This window comes from Myxocyprinus asiaticus, chromosome 19 (genome assembly GCF_019703515.2).
Source record: "Myxocyprinus asiaticus isolate MX2 ecotype Aquarium Trade chromosome 19, UBuf_Myxa_2, whole genome shotgun sequence".
NCBI classification, from domain to species: Eukaryota; Metazoa; Chordata; class Actinopteri; order Cypriniformes; family Catostomidae; genus Myxocyprinus; species Myxocyprinus asiaticus.
Genome location: NC_059362.1, coordinates 40,434,894 through 40,461,710, shown reverse-complemented (window position 1 = coordinate 40,461,710; position 26,817 = coordinate 40,434,894). Strand labels below are relative to the sequence as shown.

At 36.7% G+C, this 26,817-nt stretch overlaps 1 protein-coding gene, 1 long non-coding RNA gene and 1 other non-coding gene across 4 annotated transcripts in view; 2 read left to right on the top strand and 1 right to left on the bottom strand.

Moving 5' to 3' along the window:
• LOC127410022 (cation-independent mannose-6-phosphate receptor-like) overlaps positions 1-8,929 on the bottom strand; it is a 63,907-nt gene extending 54,978 nt beyond the window's left edge. The window contains exons 1-3 of the mRNA XM_051645010.1: positions 8,709-8,929; positions 7,995-8,134; positions 243-361 (exon numbers count right to left, since the gene is read on the bottom strand). Of these exons, the coding sequence (XP_051500970.1) occupies positions 243-361; positions 7,995-8,134; positions 8,709-8,845 (396 nt within the window). The 5' untranslated portion in view covers positions 8,846-8,929. The remainder of the gene's footprint in view (positions 1-242; positions 362-7,994; positions 8,135-8,708) is intronic.
• LOC127410023 (uncharacterized) overlaps positions 1-17,329 on the top strand; it is a 42,699-nt gene extending 25,370 nt beyond the window's left edge. Inside the window, exons 2-5 of one of the 2 annotated variants that reach the window (XR_007892070.1) lie at positions 14,569-14,782; positions 15,003-15,159; positions 15,252-15,344; positions 15,468-17,329. This is a non-coding gene — a long non-coding RNA (uncharacterized LOC127410023). The remainder of the gene's footprint in view (positions 1-14,568; positions 14,783-15,002; positions 15,160-15,251; positions 15,345-15,467) is intronic. The other variant, XR_007892071.1, reaches the window with a different exon arrangement.
• Positions 17,330-26,150: 8,821 nt separating this feature from the next.
• Positions 26,151-26,233, top strand: trnal-cag (transfer RNA leucine (anticodon CAG)). Its single transcript has one exon. It is a non-coding gene; the product is annotated as a tRNA-Leu (tRNA).
• Positions 26,234-26,817: the final 584 nt, after the last annotated feature.

The following is a 26,817-nucleotide window of genomic DNA, read 5'->3' as shown; positions in this document are numbered from 1 at the left end:
CTTAAGCAAAAGTCCTTCATACATCTATCAAAACCAAATATGAGTATAAACAGAAACTTCTACTCTTTCACTTGGAAAGGAAGTGGGCAGCTTCAGCCACACCAACTATTGATTTGTCTCAATTTTTTACTAGTTTTCAATCTATGCTGTTTCTGCTTGCTGAGCAAGAGGCGGGAAGGAAACAAACAGCCTTGCAAATGCCACAGTCTGTCCTCGGGTATCTCTGACTGGAGAAAGCTTACCATTGTTTTGCCGCACTGAAAGGTGATGCTGCTCTGAATGTTGCTGCTCTTGCCATCGCATTTTTTCGAGCTGTTGAAATCAAGCACAGCAGGTGAGACCTTCCGCAAGGAGAGCTCACCTACGGGGAAAAATAAAAACACTGTTTGACGACAACATGGACATGAACTTTTTTTTACCTAACATCAAGATTTTAGGTTAAAAATCTTGAATCTTTTTATAAATCTTTATGAGGGAAAGTGTATATTTTAGATACTGTTACAGATCACCATTTTCATTACTAGCTCATTGTAAATGGTCCTGTGGTTCGGCAAATTAAAGGGATAGTTCACCCAAAAATGAAAATTCTCTCATCATTTACTCAACCTCATGGTATCCCAGATGTGTATGACTTTCTTTCTTCTACAGAACACAAATGAAGATTTTTAGAAAAATATCTCTGCTCTTTTAGGTCCAAGTGCAAGTGAATGGTGGCCAGAACTTTGAAGCTCCAAAAAGCACATAAAGACAGCATAAAAGTAATCCATCTGAAACCAGTGGTTAAATCCATATCTTCAGAAGCAATATGATAGGTGTGGGTGAGAAACAGATCAATATTCAAGTCCTTTTTTACTCTAAATTCTCCTCCCTGCCCAGTAGGTGGTGATACGCATGAAGAATGTGAATCGACAAACACAAAAGAAGAAGAGTGTGGAAGTAAAAGTGGAGATTTATAGTAAAAAAGGACTTAAATATTGATCTATTTCTCACCTACACCCATCATATCACTTCTGAAGACATGGATTTAACCACTAGAGTCATATGGATTACTTTTATGCTGCCTTTACATGCTTTTTGGACCTTCAAAGTTCTGGTCACTATTCACTTGCATTGTATGGACCTATAGTGCTGAGATATTCTTCTAAAAACCTTTGTTTGTGTTCAGCAGAAGAAAGAAAGTCATACAGATCTGGGATGGCATGAGGATAAATAATGAGAATTTTAATTTTTTGGGTGAACAATCCCTTTCATTTTTAAAAGTACAAATTTCCCCTGTCTCTCAATTAATAAGGTCAATGCTGTTTAAAGCAGTCAAGACTCCCTAAAAGCAAGCAGAATTCACACAAATAAGTAAAGATTTTACTTATTTTATGCTTATTAATGCTAAGAATCTCTCTTTCCATTTTATGAAGGCATTGCACCGAAAGGAGTAATGAACACAAAGTAGCTCATAAACATTGAAAATGTAAATAATAGTATGAGCTTAAACTCTCTTTAAAATGTCTTTATTTCCAAAAGAAGTGATTTCTCTTTCTTTACTACCCAATTTACACATTTCATGACTCACTCCAAAGGACTTAATTATTGGTGACAAAATAGTATAGAAATTTGTATAAATGTTTAGGGCAATGTGTAAATTCATGACAAATAATTCTTGAAAAGAGACTCAACTATATATTATATATTTCAACTATTTCTATCGATATTGTTAATTTTAATGTTTCTGTTTGTCACAGTTCATGAGGAATTTAACTTGAAACTGCAAACAAACATCCAACCAAATGATGAAAATATAAAATAAATAAATGTGAAATTGCATGTCATACAAACTACCCACATACAAAACAGAATCTGTCTGCAAAGTAAAAAGTCACCAAAGCTTCAAGTTGGAATTGTTTTGCATCGAGCTGGTAGCATAATACAATATCATACAACAATCTGAGAACCCAAGGCTAAAATGCTGCTGTAATTTAAAACTGTAAAAGGATACAATCTTTATGCAGTTGGATTTACACTTGTGAAACAGAGATAAAGTCAGATGTCAATGCACTTTTTGTATTAAACAGCACAGCACAAGCAGCCATAACATGCCTTTGAAAAATGCTTGTTTTGTAACACAGATAGATAAAAACAGATTATTTCATTCAAAACGAAGTCAGCCAAAATTTACCAGCACAACAAGTGTACAGTTGAAATCAGAAGTTTACATACACTTAGGTTGAAGTCATTAAAACTCATTTTTTAACCATTCCACAGATTTAATATTAGTAAACTATAGTTTTGGCAAAGTCGTTTAGATCTACTTTGTGCATGACACAAGTAATTTTTCCAACAATTGTTTACAGACAGATTGTTTCACTTTTAATTGACTATATCACAATTCCAGTGGGTCCGAAATTTACATACACTAAGTTAACTGTGCCTTTAAGCACCTTGGAAAATTCCAGAAAATGATGTCAAGCCTTTAGACAATTAGCCAATTAGCTTCTGATAGGAGGTGTACTGAACTGGACGTGTACCTGTGGATGTATTTTAAGGCCTAACCTCAAACTCAGTGCCTCTTTGCTTGACATCATGGGAAAATCAAAAGAAATCAGCCAAGACCTCAGAAAAAAAAAATTGTGGACCTCCACAAGTCTGGTTCATCCATGGGAGCAATTTCCAAATGCCTGAAGGTACCACGTTCATCTGTACAAACAACAGTACGCAAGTATAAACGCCATGGGACCATGCAGCCATCATACCGCTCAGGAAAGAGACTCATTCTGTCTCCTAGAGATGAATGTAGTTTGGTGCGAAAAGTGCAAATTAATCCCAGAACAACAGCAAAGGACCTTGTGAAGATGCTGGAGGAAACAGGTAGACAAGTATCTATATCCACAGTAAAACGAGTCCTATATCGACATAACCTGAAAGGCTGCTCAGCCAGGAAGAAGCCACTGCTCCAAAACCGCCATTAAAAAGCCAGACTACAGTTTGCAAGTGCACATGGGAACAAAGATCTTTCTTTTTGGAGAAATGTCCTCTGGTCTAATAAAACAAAAACTGAACTGTTTGGCCATAATGACCATCGTTTTGTTTGGAGAAAAAAGGGTGAGGCTTCCACAGTAAACTTAGTGTATGTAAACTTCTGACCCACTGGAATTGTGATATAGTCAATTAAAAGTGAAACAATCTTTTTGTAAACAATTGTTGGAAAAATGTATTGTGTCATGCACAAAGTAGATGTCCTAAACGACTTGCCAAAACTATAGTGTGCTAATATGAAATCTGTGGAGTGGTTAAAAAATGAGTTTTAATGACTTCAGCCTAAGTGTATGTAAACTTCTGACTTCAACTCTATATCTCCCTGGAACACAAGGTTAAAATATTGCAGCTTGTGATCTGTACAGGCCGAAAGTTCCTGGGTCAAAATGTCTAGCAGCGTAAAACCCATGGGAACACACCGCATGAGAAGATGACCTTGAAAATGGGCCAACCATGCAAACCAGCTCCGTAAACATGCCAACTAGAGTCAGACAAACTACAGCTGGAATGAAAGACCATGGAAGGACATTCAATATGCCATGTGTGAAGACCCATTTTAACAATGTTCAGAATGAAATACTAGTGTACTGATTACTGTGTAGAATGTATTGTGTACTATTTCTTAAAATAATATGTAAAACATAATGCATTATATAACAATGAATATACTGGTTATAACAGTAGTATGCTATATTGTTTTCACAGTGTTGTCCAGTTATCCAAAAAAAAAAAAAAAAAAGAAGAAAAGGGTTACTATGCATTAGTGTGTAAAAATAAGGGCCGTCAATAGATTAAAATGTTTTTAATTGAATTTATTACATGAGATACCGATTTTTTAAATAGCAAATATAATTTGTATAGCGCTTTTCACAACACACATCGTTTCAAAGCATCTTTACAGAAAATCATGCATTAACAGAAAATGAAACTGTAATATCTATAAAGTCTTAGAGTCATCATTGTGTAATTTGATTAAATATGATTGTAAATTGTGTATAAAAATAAATAATTAAATCATAATTGTATTTAGAACCCCAGTGAGCAAGCCGAAGTCGACTGTGGCAAGGAACACAAAACTCCATAAGATGTTGATTAATGGAGAAAAATAACCTTGGGAGAAACCAGGCTCACTGTGGGGGCCAGTTCCCCTCTGGCTAACATCATGAATATAATGCCAATATTAGTTATTTATATGTAGTGCAGGTCATGGTTTAAAATAAGTAAACTAAGTAAATGTTAAGGGCCTGTGTTTAAAAAAAAAAAAGATTTTGAATGAACTGTAAGATTAATGACTAATGTCTTTGAAGTTCATCCTGGATTAACTGCAGAAGTTCACATAGATGCATTGTCCTCTGTTAGTTGGCCGATGAAGGCTTTTGTTGGCAAATAATTGAAAGTCTATGTATTCTATTTTAAGAGTGTAGTCCATCTCATTAGACCAAGGTGATGCAGGCAGAGATCAATGAGGTGCATCGCAGTTCAACCGGCAGGTCATTCCAATGAGGTCGATCCTAAATCCAAGGTTCAGGCAATGGCATATGAAGTATACCATTTTATGGTAGATAATCCAAATACTTTACATCATTGTGGCAATTCACATAATTGACGTACGTTCAGGGGGCATGATGAATTGCGTTCCATTTTTTATGCATTATTTTTTTATTAGAACTGTCAAAATTAAGGCGTTAACGTATGCGAAAAATGAATATAGTTAACGTATACATTATTCTTAATCGCGATTAACGCATTTACTGTTAATAAAGCATAAAACAGCATAAACACTGGTGGGACTAGGGCAGAACATTTGCGATGTGTCCGCCAAAAACACACACAGCAGTGATTCAGTGTCAGTCATAAAGTGATGGGGAAAGGAGCTCTTAATGCTATTTGACATACAAAACAAGCCTAAATTTAACTTGTGACAGAAATCAAGTATTTTTTAGCCAAAGTAAGGTGCATTTTAATTACCACAGAAGCACGTCAAGTCTTAACTACCACCAAACGCAGAATGAGACGTTTTTGTCTGCAAGTGCTTTTCATGTGGAGTTCAAAGCAGCGCTTGATGCTGGCGCTGAAACCCTGATGCGAATCATGAACGCGGCTTCATGATTGCTGCAACAAAGTGGATAGCCACAGTCTACTGGCTGATGAAGGATGAGAATTTTAGAGATTTAATGCTCATTGCTAGGAATATGCATCTTATGTGGGGACTAGTTCTTAAAATTAGTCAAACTCCCACTTAGACTTTGGGAAACGTTTAAGGTTACTTGATCTGGTGATTTTTAGTGCATTTCCATCTTTATACTGTGGAAGGCTTTGTTTGGAAAATGCTAATAAAGCATTATATTGTTACATATTGTTTTGTTTTCTTTCCTAAGAAGGAAAATAAGTATATTTAGAGACAAATTTCTAAAGCACTTTCTAAATCTGCGATTAATAACGATTAACTATGAAAAATTATGATATTAATCGCAATTAACAAAAATGTAATCAACAGACCACTATTTTTTTATGTAATAATCACACTGAACTAACTTGTTAAATCGAATGCTTAAGCAAAAATGTCTTATTAAAGAGTCAAGAAGATGGCAATTGACCTGTCGAGTGCACTGGAATAGATATTCTGAGTAGTGTGCTCTGCTTGCATACTGCACATATTTGTAAATGTAGTACAGGTAGGTCATCCGGATATTCCATGCATCCAGAACATTTGCATACTGCTGAAATAGTACAACTAGTAAAGTAGTATGCTATTCCGAACAAAGCCCAAGTCTTTTATTCAATGGCTTGGTTCAGGATGCAACATTTTTTAAAGCTCGACTTTAAAAAATGTTGCAAGCACCACAAATTACTGCCAGCTACCAAAACACTGTCATATTCAACTACAGCACCTGCTGCTTGATAACTGTGACCTACTTACCACTAAACACAAAGATACAGCTGCAGGAATACAAGACAATAGATACTCGGACAAGCAAGTAAGTATGCAAACTAAATAAACAAACAAGGACCAATACAACTATAATCAACAAAGTTAGAACACAGTAAGCACAGCATGAAACAGAGTTAAAAATAGACATTACAACTGTCTTTGCATGCTGTCTAACTTCCTGATACAGACAAAAACTACTAACACTGTGCAACAGTGTTGAACTACACTTAAATCTATATAAAAATCTATACAAAAGACATCATTAACACAAAAATATTTATCAATTAAATGTCAGCATGATCAACATTTATGGTCTTTGCAAACCATTTTTCAATATGGTCTCGTGGTGTGTGACGCAATATCTCTGGTGTTTGTTCTGACAACAAATTAAACTAAAACAAGGGCTAAAACAACCACACTCAAGAGTTGCTATTGGTAAAGGTATTCCGTTGATATGTTCATGTCATATGGAGATCACCTGACTTGTTGGATAAGGCCAAAAAAAACTAGCTTAGAAGATCAACGTGATGTGCACAATTAGAGCATATGACCCTACACTATCACATCCCTGTTTTATAGGGTTAACTATTGTGAAAATAAAGAATGAGGACAATTTACTTCCTTGAAAGAGCTTTAATGTTTAACATGTTAATATCTAGACTAAGCAAAAATCAATACTTCTTTCTTTGTTCAACTGAGTGTTTGTCTTACATTAGGCTTGAATCAATAGAAAGCAACAAGACACGAAGTCAACCACGAGCCATTTAAATGGTTATAATGATTAATCTTATGAAAACATGCCTAGGACACATTTTACTCCAAATTCAAAAGAAAACCAAATAGATTAAAACTGAATTTTGTAAAAAGAAAATGAAACCTATTCTAAGACCATAAAGGTGTCTTGTATTGTGACATTATTTTCATGACAATTAATCACACTTACTTTCCCCCCAAATTCCCATTAATGTAATGCTTCCAGATGTTTAAAGGGAGAGTTCACCCAAAAAAGTAAATTATCTCATCATTTATTCACCCTCATGCCATCCCAGATGTGTGACTTTTTTCTGCTGAACACAAACAAAGATTTTTAGAAGACTATTTCAGCTCTGTAGGTCCTTACAATGCAAGTGAATGGTGATCAAAACTTTAAATGTCCAAAATGCACATAAAGGCAGCGTAAAAGTAATCCATAAGACTCCAGTGGTTAAATCCATATCTTCAGAAGCGATATGATAGGTTTGGGTGAGAAACAGATCAATATTTAAGTTTTTTTTTTACTATAAATCTCCACTTGCACTTTAACATTCTCCTTTTGTTTTTGGCAATTCACATTATTTGTGCATATCACCACCTACTGGACAGGGAGGAGAATTTATAGTAAAAAAGGACTTACATTTTGATCTGTTTCTCACCCTCACCTATTATATCACTTCTGTAGTGTCTTTTATGCTGCCTTTGTGTGCTTTTTGGATCTTCAAAGTTCTAGCCACTCACTGGTATGGACCTACAGAGCTAAAATATTCTTCTAAAAATATTTGTTTGTGTTCGGCAGAAGAAAGACATTAACACAAATTAAAGGTATAACATCAAATACTACCTGATGCCTTACGATATATAATTTCTCCACATTACAGTAATAAGTATTTGGGTGGGAAATGTGCTTAATTGTAATAAAATATGAAACACAATAAAGAAAATCTTAATAGCCCTAAACAAGCTTTCATTTACTTACATTTTGTTTATACTTATTTTGATTTTAGTGTGAAATACTATATGAGATTCACCCATAGTATGGTTCATGTAGAGACATGGAGCATTTTAATAAGGTACAAAAATGATGTACAGGTCTTGAATGGTCAAATCATGATGTACAGGTCTTAAATGGTCAAATCAATGCATACAGATGGTGACAATGAGGAAGGCAATGTATGTTTTTTTAGCCACGTACTGTAAAAATACACCTTAGGCCTGTTCTAAATGCTTTTGGGTATGCATACTGTAGCCTAGGCACTTTAATCTTCAGTATTGTACTTACCCACTGACTGTTTCTGGTCATTCTTAAGGCTGTGTGCACAGACAGCACTGTCTTTACCACAGTCTGTGTCTGGCGATGAATCACAGAGCTTCAGTGTGTATCTAACATTGCTGTCTTGGTCAATGGCCTCCCATTTGTAACTGTATACACAAAAAAAAAAAAAAAAAAAAAAGAAAAGAAAAGAAAATCTCATTAAATCTATTTACATAATCAGAATGTATTACAGCTGCATGGCAGTCTGATGACTGTGACGTCATCTAGTCAGCTCCATACTGATAGTTGTTATATATCTGCTTATCTACCTGATATCTGTCATTCCAGACCTGTTTCTAACTCTTTCTTTTGTTTCATATATTGAAATTGAATGGTGACTGAGGCTGTCATTCTGCCTAACACCTCCTTTTGTGTTCCATGAAAGAAAGTAAGTTAAACTGGTTTGGAACAACATAAGGGCGAGTAAATTATGACAGAATTTGCATATTCGCCCTTTAAATGATATCCTGCTTTTGAACCCCAGTCGTAGGTGGCGAGTTTGACCTGCCAAGCTAAATGCTAAAGAGCCATAACTATCTCTCAAAATGATTAAAAGCAATATCAGCTACCTGCATCATACAGAAAGACGTGCATTTATTTGTTAGCAAGTGTTAACATGCCATACATAAGTGTTTGGCAGTAATGATCAGTCTTGAGTGTTTGTTTATTTATTATTCTCACCTGCACAGATCCTGGTACCATGGGCTGTCATTCGATCCCACTAATGTTGATACAAACTGAAGCAATATCATAGTAGAAACAACAGTTGCAGAGATTCGGTGGCGGAGTGCCGATCTATAAACACGCAAACGACTCATATTTTATGTAAGGAAATAAATTAGTGCACACAGTCCGACATGATACAGCAATCCTCTCTCGTTACTGGTCATTAACCGTGTATCAGCAACCTCTTAAAGTCACATGACGAGACAGCATGTGGTGCAGGTCACGTGGTGCGCCTCGTTGGAAATTCGTGTCTAGAAGGGATCCCTCTCTCGTCAATCTCGCGAGATTCTTACACGGCGTTAATTATTATTTATTATTAATATTATTATTTTATTTTTTTATTATTCATGCCAAACGTCTTACATGAAATTGTGTCAACAAGTACAGAACAACAAGAAGATTAAAAAAAAGGAAGACATATCATAAATATAATTTTAAAAAAATAATAAAAAAAATAAAAAAACATCTATACAAGGTTAAACATTGAAAGCATTTTTTTACTTTTCAAAGATTTTTTTGTTTTTGTTTTTTATGCCCATCAAAGACAAAACATAGGAGTTATAGTCTACCAGAAAAATTTACAATAGCAAATTCTTACCAAAAATTTGCATTTGTGTATAAAAAATGTTTCCAAATATAATAAAAAGATTAACAATGAACTGGATATGAGAATTTGAGTTGTTATAAAGAAAAATAATATTAAAAGTGTTTATACATATTTTGACATTTGTTTTTTCTGAGAGATAGGAACATAGCTCGTTCCAAAAAGATTTAACCCAAAGACATTCACTAAAAAGATGAACAATCGTCTCTTCTATGTCACAGAAAGTGCATTTTTTTCAGTATTTTGAATATACTTATGGAGTGTGTTATTACAAGGGTAGCATCTATGTAATATTTTAAACGTGACTTCTTTTAACTTGTTTCTTAATAGATATTTGTGGGGAAGAGACCAGACCAAATTCCAATTAACACTGTATAGCCTCATCCATTGAAAAGAAGATGCTGGAATAGATTTTCTGTTGATATGATTGCGAACAAAGTGGTTATTGAATTTGTCATCAGTAATAATAATTCCTTCTATTGAAATAGAAGTGTTATACAGAGAAATAGGATTACAGGTTCGCTCTCCTTTCAAAATAATTGTATACCACTAAATAGCGTCGACTACAATATTATACTCTTTTAATGACGCCCCAAAATCTAATTTTCTGGAGAATTCTGAAAAGGAATCAAATTGACCATTGTCATCTATCAACTGATTAACAATATAGCTATTATTGAAATACCATCTCTCAAAAAATTATGATTTATTTCTGTAAATAATATTTTGATTATTCCATATAAAACAACGGTGAGGTGAAAAATTAGTATATGTATAATAATGTTGGTGAAATCTTGCTAATTGTATGGGTAGTTTATCAGTTAAGAACGGGACACGGCATTAAACTGAAGTTGCACAGCAATATTAAAAATATTATTTTTAAATTGTCTGTTTTGATGATCAGTACAAGTTCTAAAATAATTATTTCACATAACACATTTGATAACTTTAGCTCTACACTGTAAAAAAATCCAACTAATTAAATTTTGGAAGAGCAAAAATATCTAGCCTAAGTTGGATCAGCATTTTTGGGTGGGTGTAGATAAGAAGACATATTATATTACGTTTGCAGAAATATATATCAATAACACTGAATGAAGTGTCATATTCGAATCCAGTCAATGTGTCTGATGTTGACTGAACTAAAACACCCAAATCCAGTCAATAGGCCTAAGGACAATGTCAGATACCACACGCATACAAATGATAAAACGTCTTTTGGACAAGTGTATCATTTATTTTCAGAATTTATTTAGGCTAAGACATTGAATGAAATAACTCACTCTGTAATAGTTGATTAAAGGTGCACTCAGTAATTCTAATCCAATACACTTTGTCAAATTCTGCAAATATATCCTCACAGTCTGCTAGCTGTCCGTTCTGTGGGTGGGCTGATAATAAATCTAGTATTTGTACACAGCCCAGTTAGCAAGCACATTTGGGCCGATTCCGGCAGAAATGCGCCACTATCGGCTCATTGCTGGCATCGGCGAAAAGATAATTGGCCAGAGCCGTGCCGACTGTACACACCACTTCTGGCTGACAGACGGCTTTTCCTATGTGGGCCAATCTAGGCTGAAAGCAGTTGTACTTGTGGCAGGTCCATACTCGGTGTAGCTGCGTATCTATACTTTCGGCCCGAGTTCATTACGTCACAGGCGGATGGGAAGATGGGATCATTTTACTGACTTGAATCTTTGAGTCTCATTTAGCAAAATGAACGAATCTTTATTCAAGTCATTTTGTTCATTTGAGCAGAATTAATATAAAATGTTACTTTTTTTTTTTTTTTTTTTTTTTTGAAAAACTGCTGAGCTCTATCCAATGCACTACAACGTTAGCTAATGAAATGATTTTGAGTTATCTTGCATTTTGTAATAAATTAATTAATTAATTCCTTAATTACATTTATTATACTTCTGCACTATATCCTATGCATGAGAAAGTTGAATTTTATATGTATTATTTGACGTTTGCTCAAATTCAGTCAGTCAATTCATCTTTTTCAACGAGTGATTAAAAGAACCGGTTCATAGGAGTCATCTTTGTCGGACGGTGGCGCTGTCTGATTTGATTCACTTAACCGTTCAAAAGAGCCATTCGTTTGTGAATCGAACTACACTGAGCACACCGTTGTTGCATTACACCCGCGAAGACAACTCAAAAGGAATACCTGCAATCTGAAATGAAAAATATGATTTATTTTGTTGTAACACTGCCATTGTGGAGCTCCGAAACTGAAAAGCGTTACAGATACGTGATGGAGTGTAATGGAATCTGTCTGCTGCACTAGCGCAGGCGCACTTTGTTTGGAGTGAAAGAAAAACTATTTAAGCGTATATATTTTTCCCGTATAATGGGATTAAAATCGCAGTATACATATTTTACTGCGGTGGGGATTACTATGATTATGAGCGAACATAAACTAAAGTTTAATCGAATGATGGTGCATGTAAATGTAGCCATTGTATAATCTGGACTCACTGTTTGGAATCTGACACCAAATCTTTTTTAACAGATCTTTTAAACTGCTGCATAAACTCTGGCAATAACATTTAGCAAATATATAGGCGCTGATTCTGGGTCAGGTTCTCCATATTGTACACACAGGTCAATTCAATATACACTATATTGCCAAAAGTATTCGCTCACCCATCCAAATAATTGAATTCAGGTGTTCCAATCACTTCCATGGCCACAGGTGTATAAAATGAAGCACCTAGGCATGCAGACTGCTTCTACAAACATTTGTGAAAGAATGGGCCGCTCTCAGGAGCTCAGTGAATTCCAGCGTGGTACTGTGATAGGATGCCACCTGTGCAACAAGTCCAGTCGTGAAATTTCCTCGCTACTAAATATTCCACAGTCAACTGTCAGTGGTATTATAACAAAGTGGAAGCAATTGGGAATGACAGCAACTCAGCCACGAAGTGGTAGGCCACATAAAATGACAGAGCTGGGTCAGCGGATGCTGAGGCGCATAGTGCGCAGAGGTTGCCAACTTTCTGCAGAGTCAATCGCTACAGACCTCCAAAGTTCATGTGGCCTTCAGATTAGCTCAAGAACAGTGCGTAGAGAGCTTCATGGAATGGGTTTCCATGGCCGAGCAGCTGCATCCAAGCCATACATCACCAAGTGCAATGCAAAGCGTCGGATGCAGTGGTGTAAAGCACGCCGCCACTGGACTCTCGAGCAGTGGAGACGAGTTCTCTGGAGTGACGAATCACGCTTCTCCATCTGGCAATCTGATGGATGAGTCTGGGTTTGGCGGTTGCCAGGAGAACGGTACTTGTCTGACTGCATTGTGCCAACTGTGAAGTTTGGTGGAGGGGGATTATGGTGTGGGGTTGTTTTTCAGGAGCTGGGCTTGGCCCCTTAGTTCCAGTGAAAGGAACTCTGAATGCTTCAGCATACCAAGAGATTTTGGACAATTCCATGCTCCCAACTTTGTGGGAACAGTTTGGGAATGGCCCCTTCCTGTTCCAACATGACTGCGCACCAGTGCACAAAGCAAAGTCCATAAAGACATGGATGAGCGAGTTTGGTGTGGAAGAACTTGACCGGCCTGCACAGAGTCCTGACCTCAACCCGATAGAGCACCTTTGGGATGAATTAGAGCGAAGACTGCGAGCCAGGCCTTCTCGTCCAACATCAGTGTCTGACCTCACAAATGTGCTTCTGGAAGAATTTATTTTCTGATATCAGTTGAACTTAAAAATGAAAATGAAAAATCATTAAATTCTCTGCTCTTCATTGTATTACAAATTGGTGAATTAAAACAAAAATAAAAATCATTCATTTAAACTGGTTTATTGTTGTCATTTTGAGTATGACAGCTTTTGTGTGGCATTCACAGGCCACATCTGGACCAGATGTGGCCCACACAAGTTTCTCCTTTAATTTACACAATGTGGGCCAAATCTGGGCCACACCCATCATTTCTACTCATAGTAGTGCATGGGCCAGATTTGGCCCACATCCATTAATTCTGCTCAGTTTACGGTATGTGGGCCAGATCTGGGCCGAGGACCCAGGCATATACTGGGCCGGAACTAAAGCAATTATGTGGGTCAGACAAATTTTGCCCTGGCTCTGTAAATGGGACAAAAACAAAGTGGAACAGACCGATCCACACAACACAACTCCAGCCAGTCAGCAACAGGGGCTGGTTCTTGTGCGTGCACAGGATGGGGGTGGGGGCAGAGCGAGAGGGAAATTTATTAGAAGAGCGATGGCAAATCTGGCTGATGCGAACTTTCTAAACTCCATGGAGGGCAAATTGGCTGAGAAACAGACCAAGAGAAAAAGGTCAGATGAATATAAACTAAAAAAGAAGGATTATGATAAGTTGAGGACTAGGAGCCGCGTTAACATCAGCAAGGCTTTTCAGTTGTGGAGAAACCTCAGAGAGGTAAAAGGCTTGAAGACGGATGCAGAAGTTGTTCTTTTTCTTCTCGAAAGATGGGTAACACAAATTTTGCAATGTTTCACAAAACCCATACATGCTGTTGTTGTGATGTTAGATTTAGTAGCAGGAGAGTTGTGAGTGTCTGGAGCTGGTGGGGGGTGGAGGAGCTTCCAAAGGATCACTGAAGGGAGGGTTGTGTTTGTTTTGACAGGTGAGTTCGAATATCAACAGTGTTTGTCAGGAATCGCTGAGTGCACCTTTAAATAATATTTTTTTCCCTCTTTGAGCAATGTACTATGTTATTCTGCTGGTAAATTTTGTTAAGACGTTTAACACGTTATCACTTTTAACGCATTAAAATTGTGATGTGTTTTGGTGATTTGGATGTGTTGCACTGTATTGTATGTCTGCGATGGCGAACTTTGGCAGTTTTCCCTTAAAAGTGAAGAGTAGGCCTAGTCTACGATAAAATGGCACTCGTTTGCCTAATTTAAACCAGCCATGTGCCAATAACCACATAATTAACCTTGTACTGAACACAGAATCTTATTGCTGATGATAATATGCAAGGGCACGTGAGGTATCATTTTAGGAATACGTTGGGTAATCTGAAAGTGAGGTTTATTGCCTTTTATAGGAGTATTCAAGTAAGAATAACTTGCCAACTTTATTAAACTAAAAATGTACTTTTAATAATGTGAGTTGAGTGTCATTCTTGAAGGTCAGTGATATTCGTAATATTTATTTTCTTTCTCTTGAATTTATTTTTCAAGCTGAATTGTTTTTGCTTTTTTCTCTCTCAGAATATGAACAGAATGGGAGAAATTCATCTTTTCTTTGTCACCATTTAAGTTTTCTCATCCAAACCAGTCAGTACTTCTGACTCACTACTGACTCAGAACAGTGTCACACTGTGACCAGACAGCGTGTGTGTACTTTCAAGACTACAGGTGTGTTTATGACTCATCTGCCAGATTTCACTTCAGTCCCAAAGAAACCGAATTGAAGAGTTAACAGGTATTAAGTAAATTTTATGAATGTGTTCACTGCATAATATCCTTTACTTATATCCTCTTATCTCATTTAGTTTTTAAGCTATATGCGGAATTTAAAAGAAATACTAGAGTTGATCTGCACAACAAGTCAGTTTCACAGGTATTTAGTAAACTCAGTTTATGAATGTGTTCACTGTACAATATCCCTTACTTATAACCTCTTAATTCATTTTGTTTTGAAGGTCTATGTAGAATTTAAAAGAATTACTGGAGTTGATCTGCACTTGACTTTCCACAGTCCTGGAGGTCATTACCAAAGGTCTGATCAGGATGGATCACTCCAAAAGAGGTGATGTTGAAGATGAATTGAAAGCCCTATTAACACGCCTAGATGAGCAGGTAATGTGGCAGACTTTAAGTTGCTAGCATTCTTGCACTGTGTTGCACAATTATTTCTGTTATTAATTTTAATCTATGCTTGTTGTATGCAGACCACAGACATGGCCATGCATCGAAGGTCAGTGGCACTTGGAGATCTTCAGTTTTATATTCTGGAATATGTACCAATTGTTAAGAAATTTCAGGTAAATCAACTTTGTTAGTGAAACAAAACTGTGATGCATTGACTTTTTATATATATATATATATATATATATATATATATATATATCTTTTATTATTTTTAACATTTCTGTGTTTCAAATCAGACAGGCAGATCAGAAGTATGCATGTTGGTTTCATTGAGACTTCAGGAGATCTGTGTGAATTCCTTGGTTCAGTGGTGGACGTGCCTGTAGTGCTGGAGGAAGAAGTTGTCATGAACAGCCATCCAAACTTTCTGACTGCCTTTGTTGTGCTCTTTGGCCTGCTTTGCTTTCTCTATATTGAGTATCCTAAACAGTGGAAGTAACTTTTTGAGGCTTTCTGGGACTTGACAGTAAAAAAAATGTTCAGCTTGAATTCAGTCACTGAGAACAAGACTGTTGCTGGCATGGACAGACACTTGGCTCCTCCATATACAGTAAATGATCTAGTTTAGAGGCCAAATTCAAGTGTCATGATGCCAGGTTCTGTCATCTGCTTGATGTTTAGGGTTAGGGTTAGGTTAGGGTTAGGGTAGGGTTAGGTTTATCTCTTATAGAAATAAAATACTTGTGGTTTAGAGCACACAAACAAAACACTGTAAATAAATTTGTCTCATGTCTGGGAGCACTATGTGTGTGCGTTCCTCCATCCTTATGTCTTTACCATGCGGATCTATAAGGTATTTTTGGAAAGTGTCAATAAACCTGCTCTTTGGCGCAGTTCAAGTTTGTATTCGGATTTATTTGCTCTTCAATCTCTATGCAGGCTTTGGATTTTCAGGATGACCAGAGCAGCATTTCAGATGCAGTGATTAGTCTGCTGGTTAGTCCTGTTATGAACAAATTATTCAGTCATGTGGCTTTTTTAATGAGCATCTTGCATTCCTATTAAATTTAATAGGAGTTTATTTGGGAAATGTGTTTCCATTAAAGTTTATGAACATTACTTCTTATTGAATAAAAAACGTATCCTCAAGCGAATGTACAAGTTTATGTGCATTTAGGAGATGTTATTCACATCTTGGTATTTCCATCCAGCATTTTTTATGCAATGTCCCAAAATATGCATAAAAATAAGGGGATGGAAACAAAGCTATAGAGAGTTATTGACACCCACCGTTTGTACAAGTTTGTTGGAAATATTTTTCAACATGTTTGTTATAAATCAACTTAATTAACAAATTATTACCAGTGTTAATGGCTAGGGTTTATCTCTTTTCAATTTTGTAAACTAAAATGTGTTGTTTTATTGCAGTTAATGTTGATCAGCTGTAAGGAATTAAACTTGTGTCATTTGTTAATGTGCATATGCTTATGGAATATATTCCTAATACAGACTGAGGAAAAATAAAAAACATGGATTTCATTTGTGTGCTTAAAAGTTCATTTAATTCTTAGTGGCCTCAGTGTAAAATAGTTTAGTAACTAGTTCACTAGTTTAGTACCAGTAACTAGTTTAGTGCAGCTATTTCTAGTTGAGATGTCCAAATAATACATTCTAGTTCAATGAATATATTTGACATATGGAGTAAACACACAATTTTTAACTGAATGTATCTTTGTGTTAGTTTTCTAAATGTTGCACCAATTAAAACATTTTAGTTGAGTGAACTATGAAACTAGTTGGGCTATAACATACTATTTTAAATTGGAGTTCACTTTGAGCCAACTAAACAAGAATAATTCAGTTAATACTTTGAAGAAAGAAACTGAGTGAATGTAAAAATTCTGTGGAACTAGTTACTAAATATTTATTCATTGAGATGGCTTGACATTTTTTACAGTGTACGTCTTTCGGTCATGAGATATTGTTGGTCACTGGAGATTACATCAATCAGCTCAGATGTTGAGAGTCTGACTTGGTGGTCTTGTAGTAACAAATTCGCCATTTCTATAAGAAACTGCGGCTTCTATTCTGCTCAGATACAACTTTACATTTTAATAAACAAAGATTGCATCTGCACTTCTGTGGATGTATATCTTGAGTGGGGACACATGTGTTTGCATTTTCTTTGCGATTCAACTGGAAAGGAGCACGAGCTGTGGAACACAATCGAAATCTCCTAAAAACTAAAAGTCTTTAAACATCAGCTAGTTTTTTTTTTTTTTTTTTAACACAAACACTTTTTAATTCATAAATGTATATTAATGTCAATTAAGTCACAATAACAGAATCTAAGATTTAAAGTAATATGTGTCTTAACATGAACTTATGCCAAAATATTACTGTATTGTATCCAAGAAACACGGGATGCTCTATGAGATTAAGAAGACAACAGGATTTCTTAATAAAAAGGCAGTGTAAATAGTGTAAATAACAACATCTTTGCACTAAGTGCAAATAGTGTTAGACAGATACCCTACACAGTCTCACAGACACTCAACACTAACCCATCACTGCGAGGAAATCAACCATTATATTCATTAATATACGTAGTATTATAGAAAAATATTAAAAGTGGAGACAGGAAACAGGATGGGGAAAACTGGGTCAAAAGGAGGATTAGAACCCAGGTCATCCGCATAGAAAAAGCACATTACTCCATCTTAACATTGCAGAGACACTTAAGGAGAAGTTTATCTTTCATTTCTTTGTTTCCACCAGACTATTTCAGTGCAAACACCTAGTGCAAATAGTCACTCTTTGATAATGATGATGATAATAATAATGTTATAGTATTGGTATCTTTAAAGGTTCTAATGCTTTCCATAATTAAAACGCTGAGATGCGAGCAAAAAAAAAAAACAAAAAACAAAACAAACACAAAAAAAAAAAGCACAGGCGAAAGCATCTCAACAGAATGCGCATGCGCGAGAAGTTAACGCGAGAGGGATCCCTTCTAGACACGACCTCGTTGGAGCGTAGAATGGCATGAAACATGAAAAAGATTAGGCTCGTTTGAGATGACAAACGCCTCGCCTTGAAAACAGACAAGAGCAGGCTGGTGCAGTCAGGGGAGGAGTGAAAAAATTGCTGTCAAGTCGGACTGTTCTCACATCCCGTTGTGCATCAGTCTCTACGAGATCAAAGGCAGATATCGCGGGAATCACGTTCATGACCTTTGTTGTTAATAAAGTGAACGCAATTTAAAGCCTGTTGCTTTTAAATGACAATAAATTGGATGAACAAGACATTCAATGTACCTGTTATTTAATTACCCCCATAAGACGTGTCTTTTCATCCATTTTTTGTTTAATAAAGACAGTGTATGGAGCTAAAATTATGACTTAAGTATTTGAAGCATAAAAGCATGTTGAATTGCTCTAATCGAAAAAATGCATTGTATTATCAGTGCTTGCATTTAAATCCGTTGTATTTACAGTGCTTGCATTTTGGGAGGCTAAATTTTAACAAAGTCGTACTAACTAATTTCATTAAAAATCCAATAATAAATATTCAACTTCCAAAGTTCATTTCCCAAATATTCAGTTCATTTGAAAATACCATCCAGATTTTTCGACAGGTAAAATTCAGCCCGTTATATTTTGCTTAATAAAAATCTCTTCCTCAAATTCAGTGGTTTAAATTCGGTTAGAAATTCAACCTTCCACATCCGGAAACATTTCCGTTGAAGCAACGAATTGTGGGTTGTGAGTGCCCAGGAAGGATACACCTCATGCATCCTCCGAATTCCCCTGAAATGTCCTACTCGCTTTTCTGAAACGAGACAGCCTCGATGACGTATGCAGCCGACAAATGCGACCTCCGGAGGACGCATCCTTCCAAATGAGACACAACCTTCCACATCCAGGAACTGCAGGAAAAGCAGCAGATTACCGATCCAGTCTCTGGTGCTATTCGTTCTCACCAGTAGGTGGTGCAATGCGATCGGGTGTTGACTGCTGAAGACCAAAGCTACAGAAAGAACAGCCATGTACGTTTTGATAGTTTGCTTTTCAAAATCAGTAGAAAATAAATAGATATTTGATTTGCACTTGTGGGTGGGCATAAAATGAATCTTTCACACTGATTGGTCAACCCGCGTCATCATCAGTTCCTCAATGCCGTGTAACAGAATAATTATCCACCGTTGCTCAACTTTTATTGCAACTATATTATCTCTCATCAAACAACCGGACTAGGGAATGCCTGTGAAACAAACTGGACTAGTCAGGGAAGGGTCTATAGACAGGGCTTCGTGCCAACATTCTTCTGCGTAGGCATGGGTACTGCAACCTATGTGTGCCAGAGAAATATTAATTGTCTGTTTTAGAAATAGCCTATTGATGTCCCTCGCATATGCACTCAAAATTACTTGACCTACTTCTTAGACACACAGTCTGTTTTATTTAGCTGACAGCTATCAAATCTCTATCAAAAGGTGTGGCAAAGCTGCACACAGCATGACCCATTGGACCACGCAGAGCGGATGCATTTACGTTGTAGTGAAGCGCAGAGCAGTATGTGGAATGCATTGGCTTTTAAAAAAAAAATATAAAAATTGCCGATACATTGTCCAGGTTCTTACATAACTCAGATGTTTGAAGCGTTGATTGCTAATAGGCGTTATAATGTAGTAGGGTGACCACTCCCAAAGTTGTAAGTTTTTTGTTGTCTCATTTGTCCAAGGCTGGGTTTCATTTTTTTTAGTATTAGGCAAATCTAATCAAAACTCAAGTAGTTTTCGACTATAGTTCTAAACACCACTTTCTGATAAAGTGATAAAAGCCTGTGCACCTCAGAGCTGCCAGCCAATATTATGGATTATCTGAAATCTCTTGCAGATTTCATGCAGTCTGAGACAGAGACTAACCCTTAGACTTGACCAAATTAAATTCACCTTCCAAAATAGACTTAACTGTTTAGTGTTTTACAAGAACAAACTAAAACAGAGTGCAAAATAATCCCATATCCATACCAAACAATGATATACTTGTACTATTAATATTCATGTTCAGAAATTCTAACCACTTCTGAAAATCAAACACAAAGAATATGCATTTTCCTATTTCCTGCTTTGTAGTAACACTACAAGAATAAATAAAACAATTTTAATACATATTGTATTAACATTTATTATACATTATTTTCATTATAATGTTATTATATTAATTAGGCTACATGATCTTTCAACTACTAATATGGGTGTGTTTCCCGAACAACGACGTAACTCCCTGCTTAACCACCATAGTAAGATGCATCATTGGAGAAATGAACTAGCTATAGCCTACATACATCGTTCATACCACGTTGGTTCAACAACATAGAACTGTCGTTAATGACGTTACGCAGGGTGTGGAGTAATAACTTAAGGGAAAATGAAATTATAATAGGTCATTTACACGTACACCAGAAAGACGTTTAATGGGAGAAAGCTGCTGAAGACACGAGATCGGCGTGCACTGTGTAATGAGACAGATGCATTGCGCTGCAATAGATGTGTTTCTCTCTACATCAGACTTCGGGGTTCTCCCGACGCACTTGAGCACAAAGGCACATGCACACTCTTCAATGGGCGCGTTCTGTTCAGAAGAGATCATCCCTATGCCTTACTCACTTCAAAGTCTTTACCGTCCACTGTGACAGCAGTGTGGGGTTGAAAGATGTGGGGCTCCAAAATAACAACCATTTGGAAGTCACTTTTTAAGCCATTTTTATTGAAAATTGGGACGCAGCCAGAACTGCCACATGTGCATTAACATGGATGGACTTCCACATCTTTAAGCTCTCTTCAAGTCAAGCTTAAAGGACTCAACATGCATGACTTGTCGGGCAAACAGAATAATATTTAGCATTTTATTTGATCACCTCTCAATTTCTCCTGCTCTTGTTTTTGCGTACAGCTCATTAAATTATGGATTTCGTCTCTTGAGCGTGGCTGCGTGATACAGCACAGAAGGAACATTACCTCCACCCAGAACACGTGTCCGAGATTTTGCAATGGCAAAGTAGACATCAGATGCAGCTTTTTGTTTTTGTTTTCAACGCTGTTAATATGCTACACTTGGATTTTTCAAGATAGAAACAAAGATTATCGCTCACATGTGAATGGGTTCAAATTTCGGGTCGCAAGTTTTTAATTACAGATGTGAGAGAACTGCACAATGAGCCTTGTTTCCCAAAAGCATTGTAAGCCAGGTAACAGGAATGTACGCGATGTGAATCATAAGGGGTTCTCACGTAGCCTAAAGTTTTTTGTCTGGAAACTCAACAAATACACTGAACAGGATATTAAAATGATGGACATCAGTATTGAACTACTCATAGACCGGTCTAAATATGAATAAATCATCTGGTTAGAGTTCAGTGTACTTGTAGCATTACTGCCATTATGCATAATGCAATTTATTACTGCCTTGTAAAAAGACTGTATGTGAGGCCATTTGAACCAGCCGTTGGAGGAAGAAAGGAGGATGAAGAGAGAGAATCTCTCATTGCACACTCACTCTAATCTCCTCTGTTTTTACACTCATCTTAACTAATGCCCTGGAGAAAATACGCTATGTGATCACAAATAACCCACTACACACAGTGAAAAGGTCAGCATCTATAAACCCTCGTTCAGGTAGATATTACAAATGCAAAAATGTAAAAACAAACAATTACAAAATTCCCATACACAATCATTCTTACAACAAATAATGCATTTTAAAACACTTCTCCTTATCCAGATGAACAAGATCCCACCACGGGGTCTGAAAGGAGAAGGTGTGACTGTGTCGATGCTGTCCCGTCGTTCTTTTTCGACGGTGTCCGTTCTCTCTCCCAGCCGCCGCACCCAGAAATTAGGATACACTTGCACTTGGAGTATAACCGCTTGGAGAAATAGCACCGCCGCCTCTGAGGGTCCAGGCATAGACAAATTCATCCAGTGCATTCATCACCCTATCTAGTTAACTTCGTTTGGAGCGACCGAAAACATCCCCACTTTTTGTGAACGCTATATGGCTATGTCAACCACACATAACAACTCTCCTCTTTTCAAATCCACACTCTCCTTTTATTCCTTCCCTATGGACTCTTGCTTCCCAAATCCAAATCTGATACAGGTGAGTTTGATCAAGTTCCTGTCCCCACAAGGGGTAAGGGATTGGAGAAACACTGCGTACAGAATTACCTGAGCTATCCAGAACTCAAAAGTAAAAATAAATAAATAAATAAATAAATAAAGTCTAAGTATGACGAGAAATTCCCCAATTTCATTACAATATGTAGGCTAGTTGCAATAAAAGTTGAGCAACGATGGATAATTATTCTGTTACACGGCATTGAGGAACTGATGATGACGCGGGTTGACCAATCAGTGGAAAGGCCCATTTCATGTCCACCCACATGTGCAAATCAAATATCTATCTATTTTCTACCAATTTTGAAAAACAAACTATCAAAACGTACACGGCTGTTCTTTCTGTAGCTTTGGTCTTCAGCAGTCAACACCTGATCGCATTGCACCACCTACTGGTGAGAACAAATAGCACCAGAGACTGTGGATCGGTAATCTGCTGCTTTTCCTGCAGTTCCCGGATGTGGAAGGTTGTGTCTCATTTGGAAGGATGCGTCCTCTGGAGGTCGCATTTGTCGGCCGCATACGTCATCGAGGCTGTCTCGTTTCAGAAAAGCGAGTAGGACATTTCAGGGGAATTCGGAGGATGCATGAGGTGTATCCTTCCTGGGCACTCACAACCCACAATTCGTTGCTTCAGCGGAAATGTAAAAAAAAATAAAAAATAAAATAAAATAAAATGACGTCAATTTGCCCGTAAATATGATGTTCAAAAAAGGAATGTTAATTCCCAAGTTGAAGTACCTCAGTAGATGGGTGCAGAGTATATAATATGTATTATTATATTAATATATAATTAGAATAAAGTATTAGACTAAAAGTACATCTATTTTATTTTCTCTTTACATCATTATAATTCTCCTAAAATTTACCTCATACACTCCCTTCTAAAGGGATTTTGTTCCCTTCTCACTCAAAGTCGCTCGCGCTTGTTAAAGTATGGCGTGCTGTTATGGCAACCATCTTACGTTCCATTTCCGTTTGTCCTACGAAGACCTTCTCGTTTAAACGAGATTTGTTTAAAGGAGGACGCTCAGTATACTGCAGCCTTCAAAGGACGCATCCTACCTAGCATGCAGCCTTCGAAACGAGACACAGCCTGAATTTGAGGAAGCGAATTTTGTTAAGCGAAATATAACGGGCTGAATTTTACCTGTCGAAAAATCTAGATGGTATTTTCAAATTAACTGAATGTTTTGGAAATTAACTTTGGAAGGTGAATATTTATTATTGAATTTTTAATAATGAAATTAGTCGTGAAATGTTTCCAAATGAAATATCAATGCTTAAAAATACAACTTTGTTACAATCCAGCCTCCCAGAATGCAAGCACTGTTAATACAAGGCATTTAAATGCAAGCACTGATAATACAGTGCATTTATTTTTTTGATTAGAGCAATTCAACATGCTTTTATGCTTCAAATACTTAAGTCATCATTTTAGCTTCATACACGTATTTTACAGTAGATATTTCAGAAATATGATACCAGTCACATAGGCCTATCCCATACAGAGATTGCACTGTCAATATTCACATATAATTTATGCACATAAAAACATGATATTAGAGATAAACAGGGCCGCTGCAGAGTTTCTAAAATCAAATTTAAGACATTTAAGACCTGAACAATTAAAATTAATACCATATAGCCATACAAACAAACCCACACAATCTCAAAATAAATAATGTATCACAGACTCTTAGTTAAACAGGCAGGGGCACACATTCAACATGGCTTTAACATTGCTTACACTATGTAACACAATTTTTGTTCCTGGGTAGTAAGTGTTATTTCCTAATTGCTTTTGCCTCAAAAGAATAGAAAATGGCTATTATTCCCCACAAACTTTGCTTTCGTGACCGTCCAGTATATCCTGATGGAAGTGCTCGCCTTGCTCCTCCAAGTATGCTCCCATGTTCTCCTTGAATTTATCAAGATGAGCATCAAGGATATGGACTTTGAGGGACATCATACAGCCCATTGTGCCGTAGTTCTTCAGAGTCTCAACCAGCTCCACATAGTTTTCGGCCTTGTGATTGCCCAGGAAGCCCTGAACCACTGCGATAAAGCAGTGCCAAGCCGCTTTCTCCTTACTAATGAGCTTCTTGGGGAATTCATTGCACTCCAGGATCTTCTTTATCTGTGGTCCGACGAAGACTCTGGCTTTGACCTTTGCCTCAGACAGCTTAGGGAAGAAGTCTTGAAGGTTCTTGAAGGCTGCCGACTCCTTATCTAGAGCTCTGACAAATTGTTTCATAACGCCCAATTTGATGTGCAGTGGTGGCATCAGCACCTTCTGGGGGTCCACAAGTGGCTCCCACTTGACGTTGTTCCAACCCACAGAGAACTCGGTCCGCTGTGGCCAGTCCCGCCTGTGGTAGTGTGCCTTGGTGTCCCTGCTGTCCCAAAGGCGTCCTAAAAAAACATTTTAAAATTAAAAACTTTTACAATTTTAAAAATTAACAAATTTTATAACATAAAATTCTGAGCAACAATTGTCCATCTTACCTTCCAAGATGTTACCATCTTACATTTTTTTTGCAGTGCTCGCAGGTGAAATGAGGTGCCCAGGGTTTGTCTTGATCCCCAACAGGGATGACGAAATATGCCTTGTAGGCCTCACACATCTAAGTAGATGCTCCCACAGAGTACTTTTTCGCTCTTGTCTTGATAAATTGGCCGCAGACATAGCAGAATGCGTCTGCAGGATGCTTGCAGCCTCTTGATGCCATCTCAGAAAAATGCAGATCCACTTAGGCAGCTGGAACTAAACTGAACTGGTGGGCTTAAGGCCCCTGTATTTATACTACTATTTATATTACTAGAAAGTTCTAGAAAGTGCTACTCCAAGTTTACTCAGCACTGAATCTATCTGGAATGTTCTGGAAGATAGTTAAATTTCAAAATATCACTGTCATGGTCACAAAACCAAAGTTTTTAGCCATTAATAATAGCAAATAATAGCCATTTTCTTTTAATAGCCAAATATTTTGCCAAGAGCAAAACAATATTTATCAAATACAATTGAAAAATCTGACTATTCTTTCTTACAGCCTGCAAAACCAAGAATGTTCTAACTTAAAGATATTAGGAATCATACAATAAAAAATATTAAGAATCTTAGTCTTAATATATTAACAGGACCAAAAAAAAAAAAAGTAAAACAAATCTCAAGTCTTTCGAACTGATTCGCTAACCTAAGCGCTGTCACGAACTATTCGCTAAGTGCTGTCACGTGATACATGTTTATTTTATCATCGCTTGTGAGGATGGACCAATCAAAGTCGTTCGTGATCACTATATACGGAGTTTTGTGTCCGTTGTACAAAGGGGTATCTGTTTGTTCCTGGGAGCCATATTGGGCCTGTAAGGAACAAACAGAGGCACCTTTTTCCCATCGTGGATTTTTGTATCAGTCAGTTTGTGTGACTGCTGGGGCGTGCTTTCATTTGTGTGTTATGCACCACTTATTGGAAATAATAGATTTGAACGATTATATGTTCTAAGTGCATAAGTGTATCTAACAACACAAAAAACGTTCTGAATTTTGAATGCAACTCAGTGGAGGATTCGACTGTCTGAGCCACCATGCCCCCCCTGGAGGAAGATAACTTTATCATAATAAACAGTTATGATCAATTTTATTTGCCACCCAATATTTCCCAATGAGTCATCCTTACGAAAAATGTCATGTTTAGAGACCTAAGATATAATTCCACACATGAGAATTAAACATTATTGATACGTTTGATGTGTACACTTACTGTATTTACTCCAGTGGAATTAAAACATTTCATCAGTCAGGATGGCCGAGCGGTCTAAGGCGCTGCGTTCAGGTCGCAGTCTCCCCTGGAGGCGTGGGTTCGAATCCCACTTCTGACAATAGCTTTTTTTTTTTTTCCTCCAACTACGACATTTATTTCTCAACACTTTACAGTGGTTCTTTATTGTATGTTCCAGCTGAACAGGAAGTTTTAACACATTCACAGAACCCAATCAAATGTTTTCAAACAGCACAATCAAACTCATGTCAAAACAAAAAGTTTTTCTGTTTGTATATTCCATTTGGCATACACATAATCTATGAAGACACTGTCCATTTACAGATGTGTGAAAAGCTGAAGTCCACTCTTTGGTCAGAAAACTAGATTCTATCATCAAAATGATGCAACACTTTCTTTTTTATTAATATTATTTGTGATAAAGATTCGAGCTTCTTGTGATCTTACTGTGACTTTAGTGTTTGAACAGAATAATGTGTAATTTGTAGACTAATGGGACCAATTTGAAAAAAACTTTACATATTCCATGAAACAAAAACTAAATTTCTACAGAACAAAGTAAAAAAAAAAAAAAAAAAATATATATATATATATATATATATATATATATATATATATATATATATATATATATATATGCTTTCCAGCCATTCCAAAACTGACAAACTATTTCTGGAATGCAGT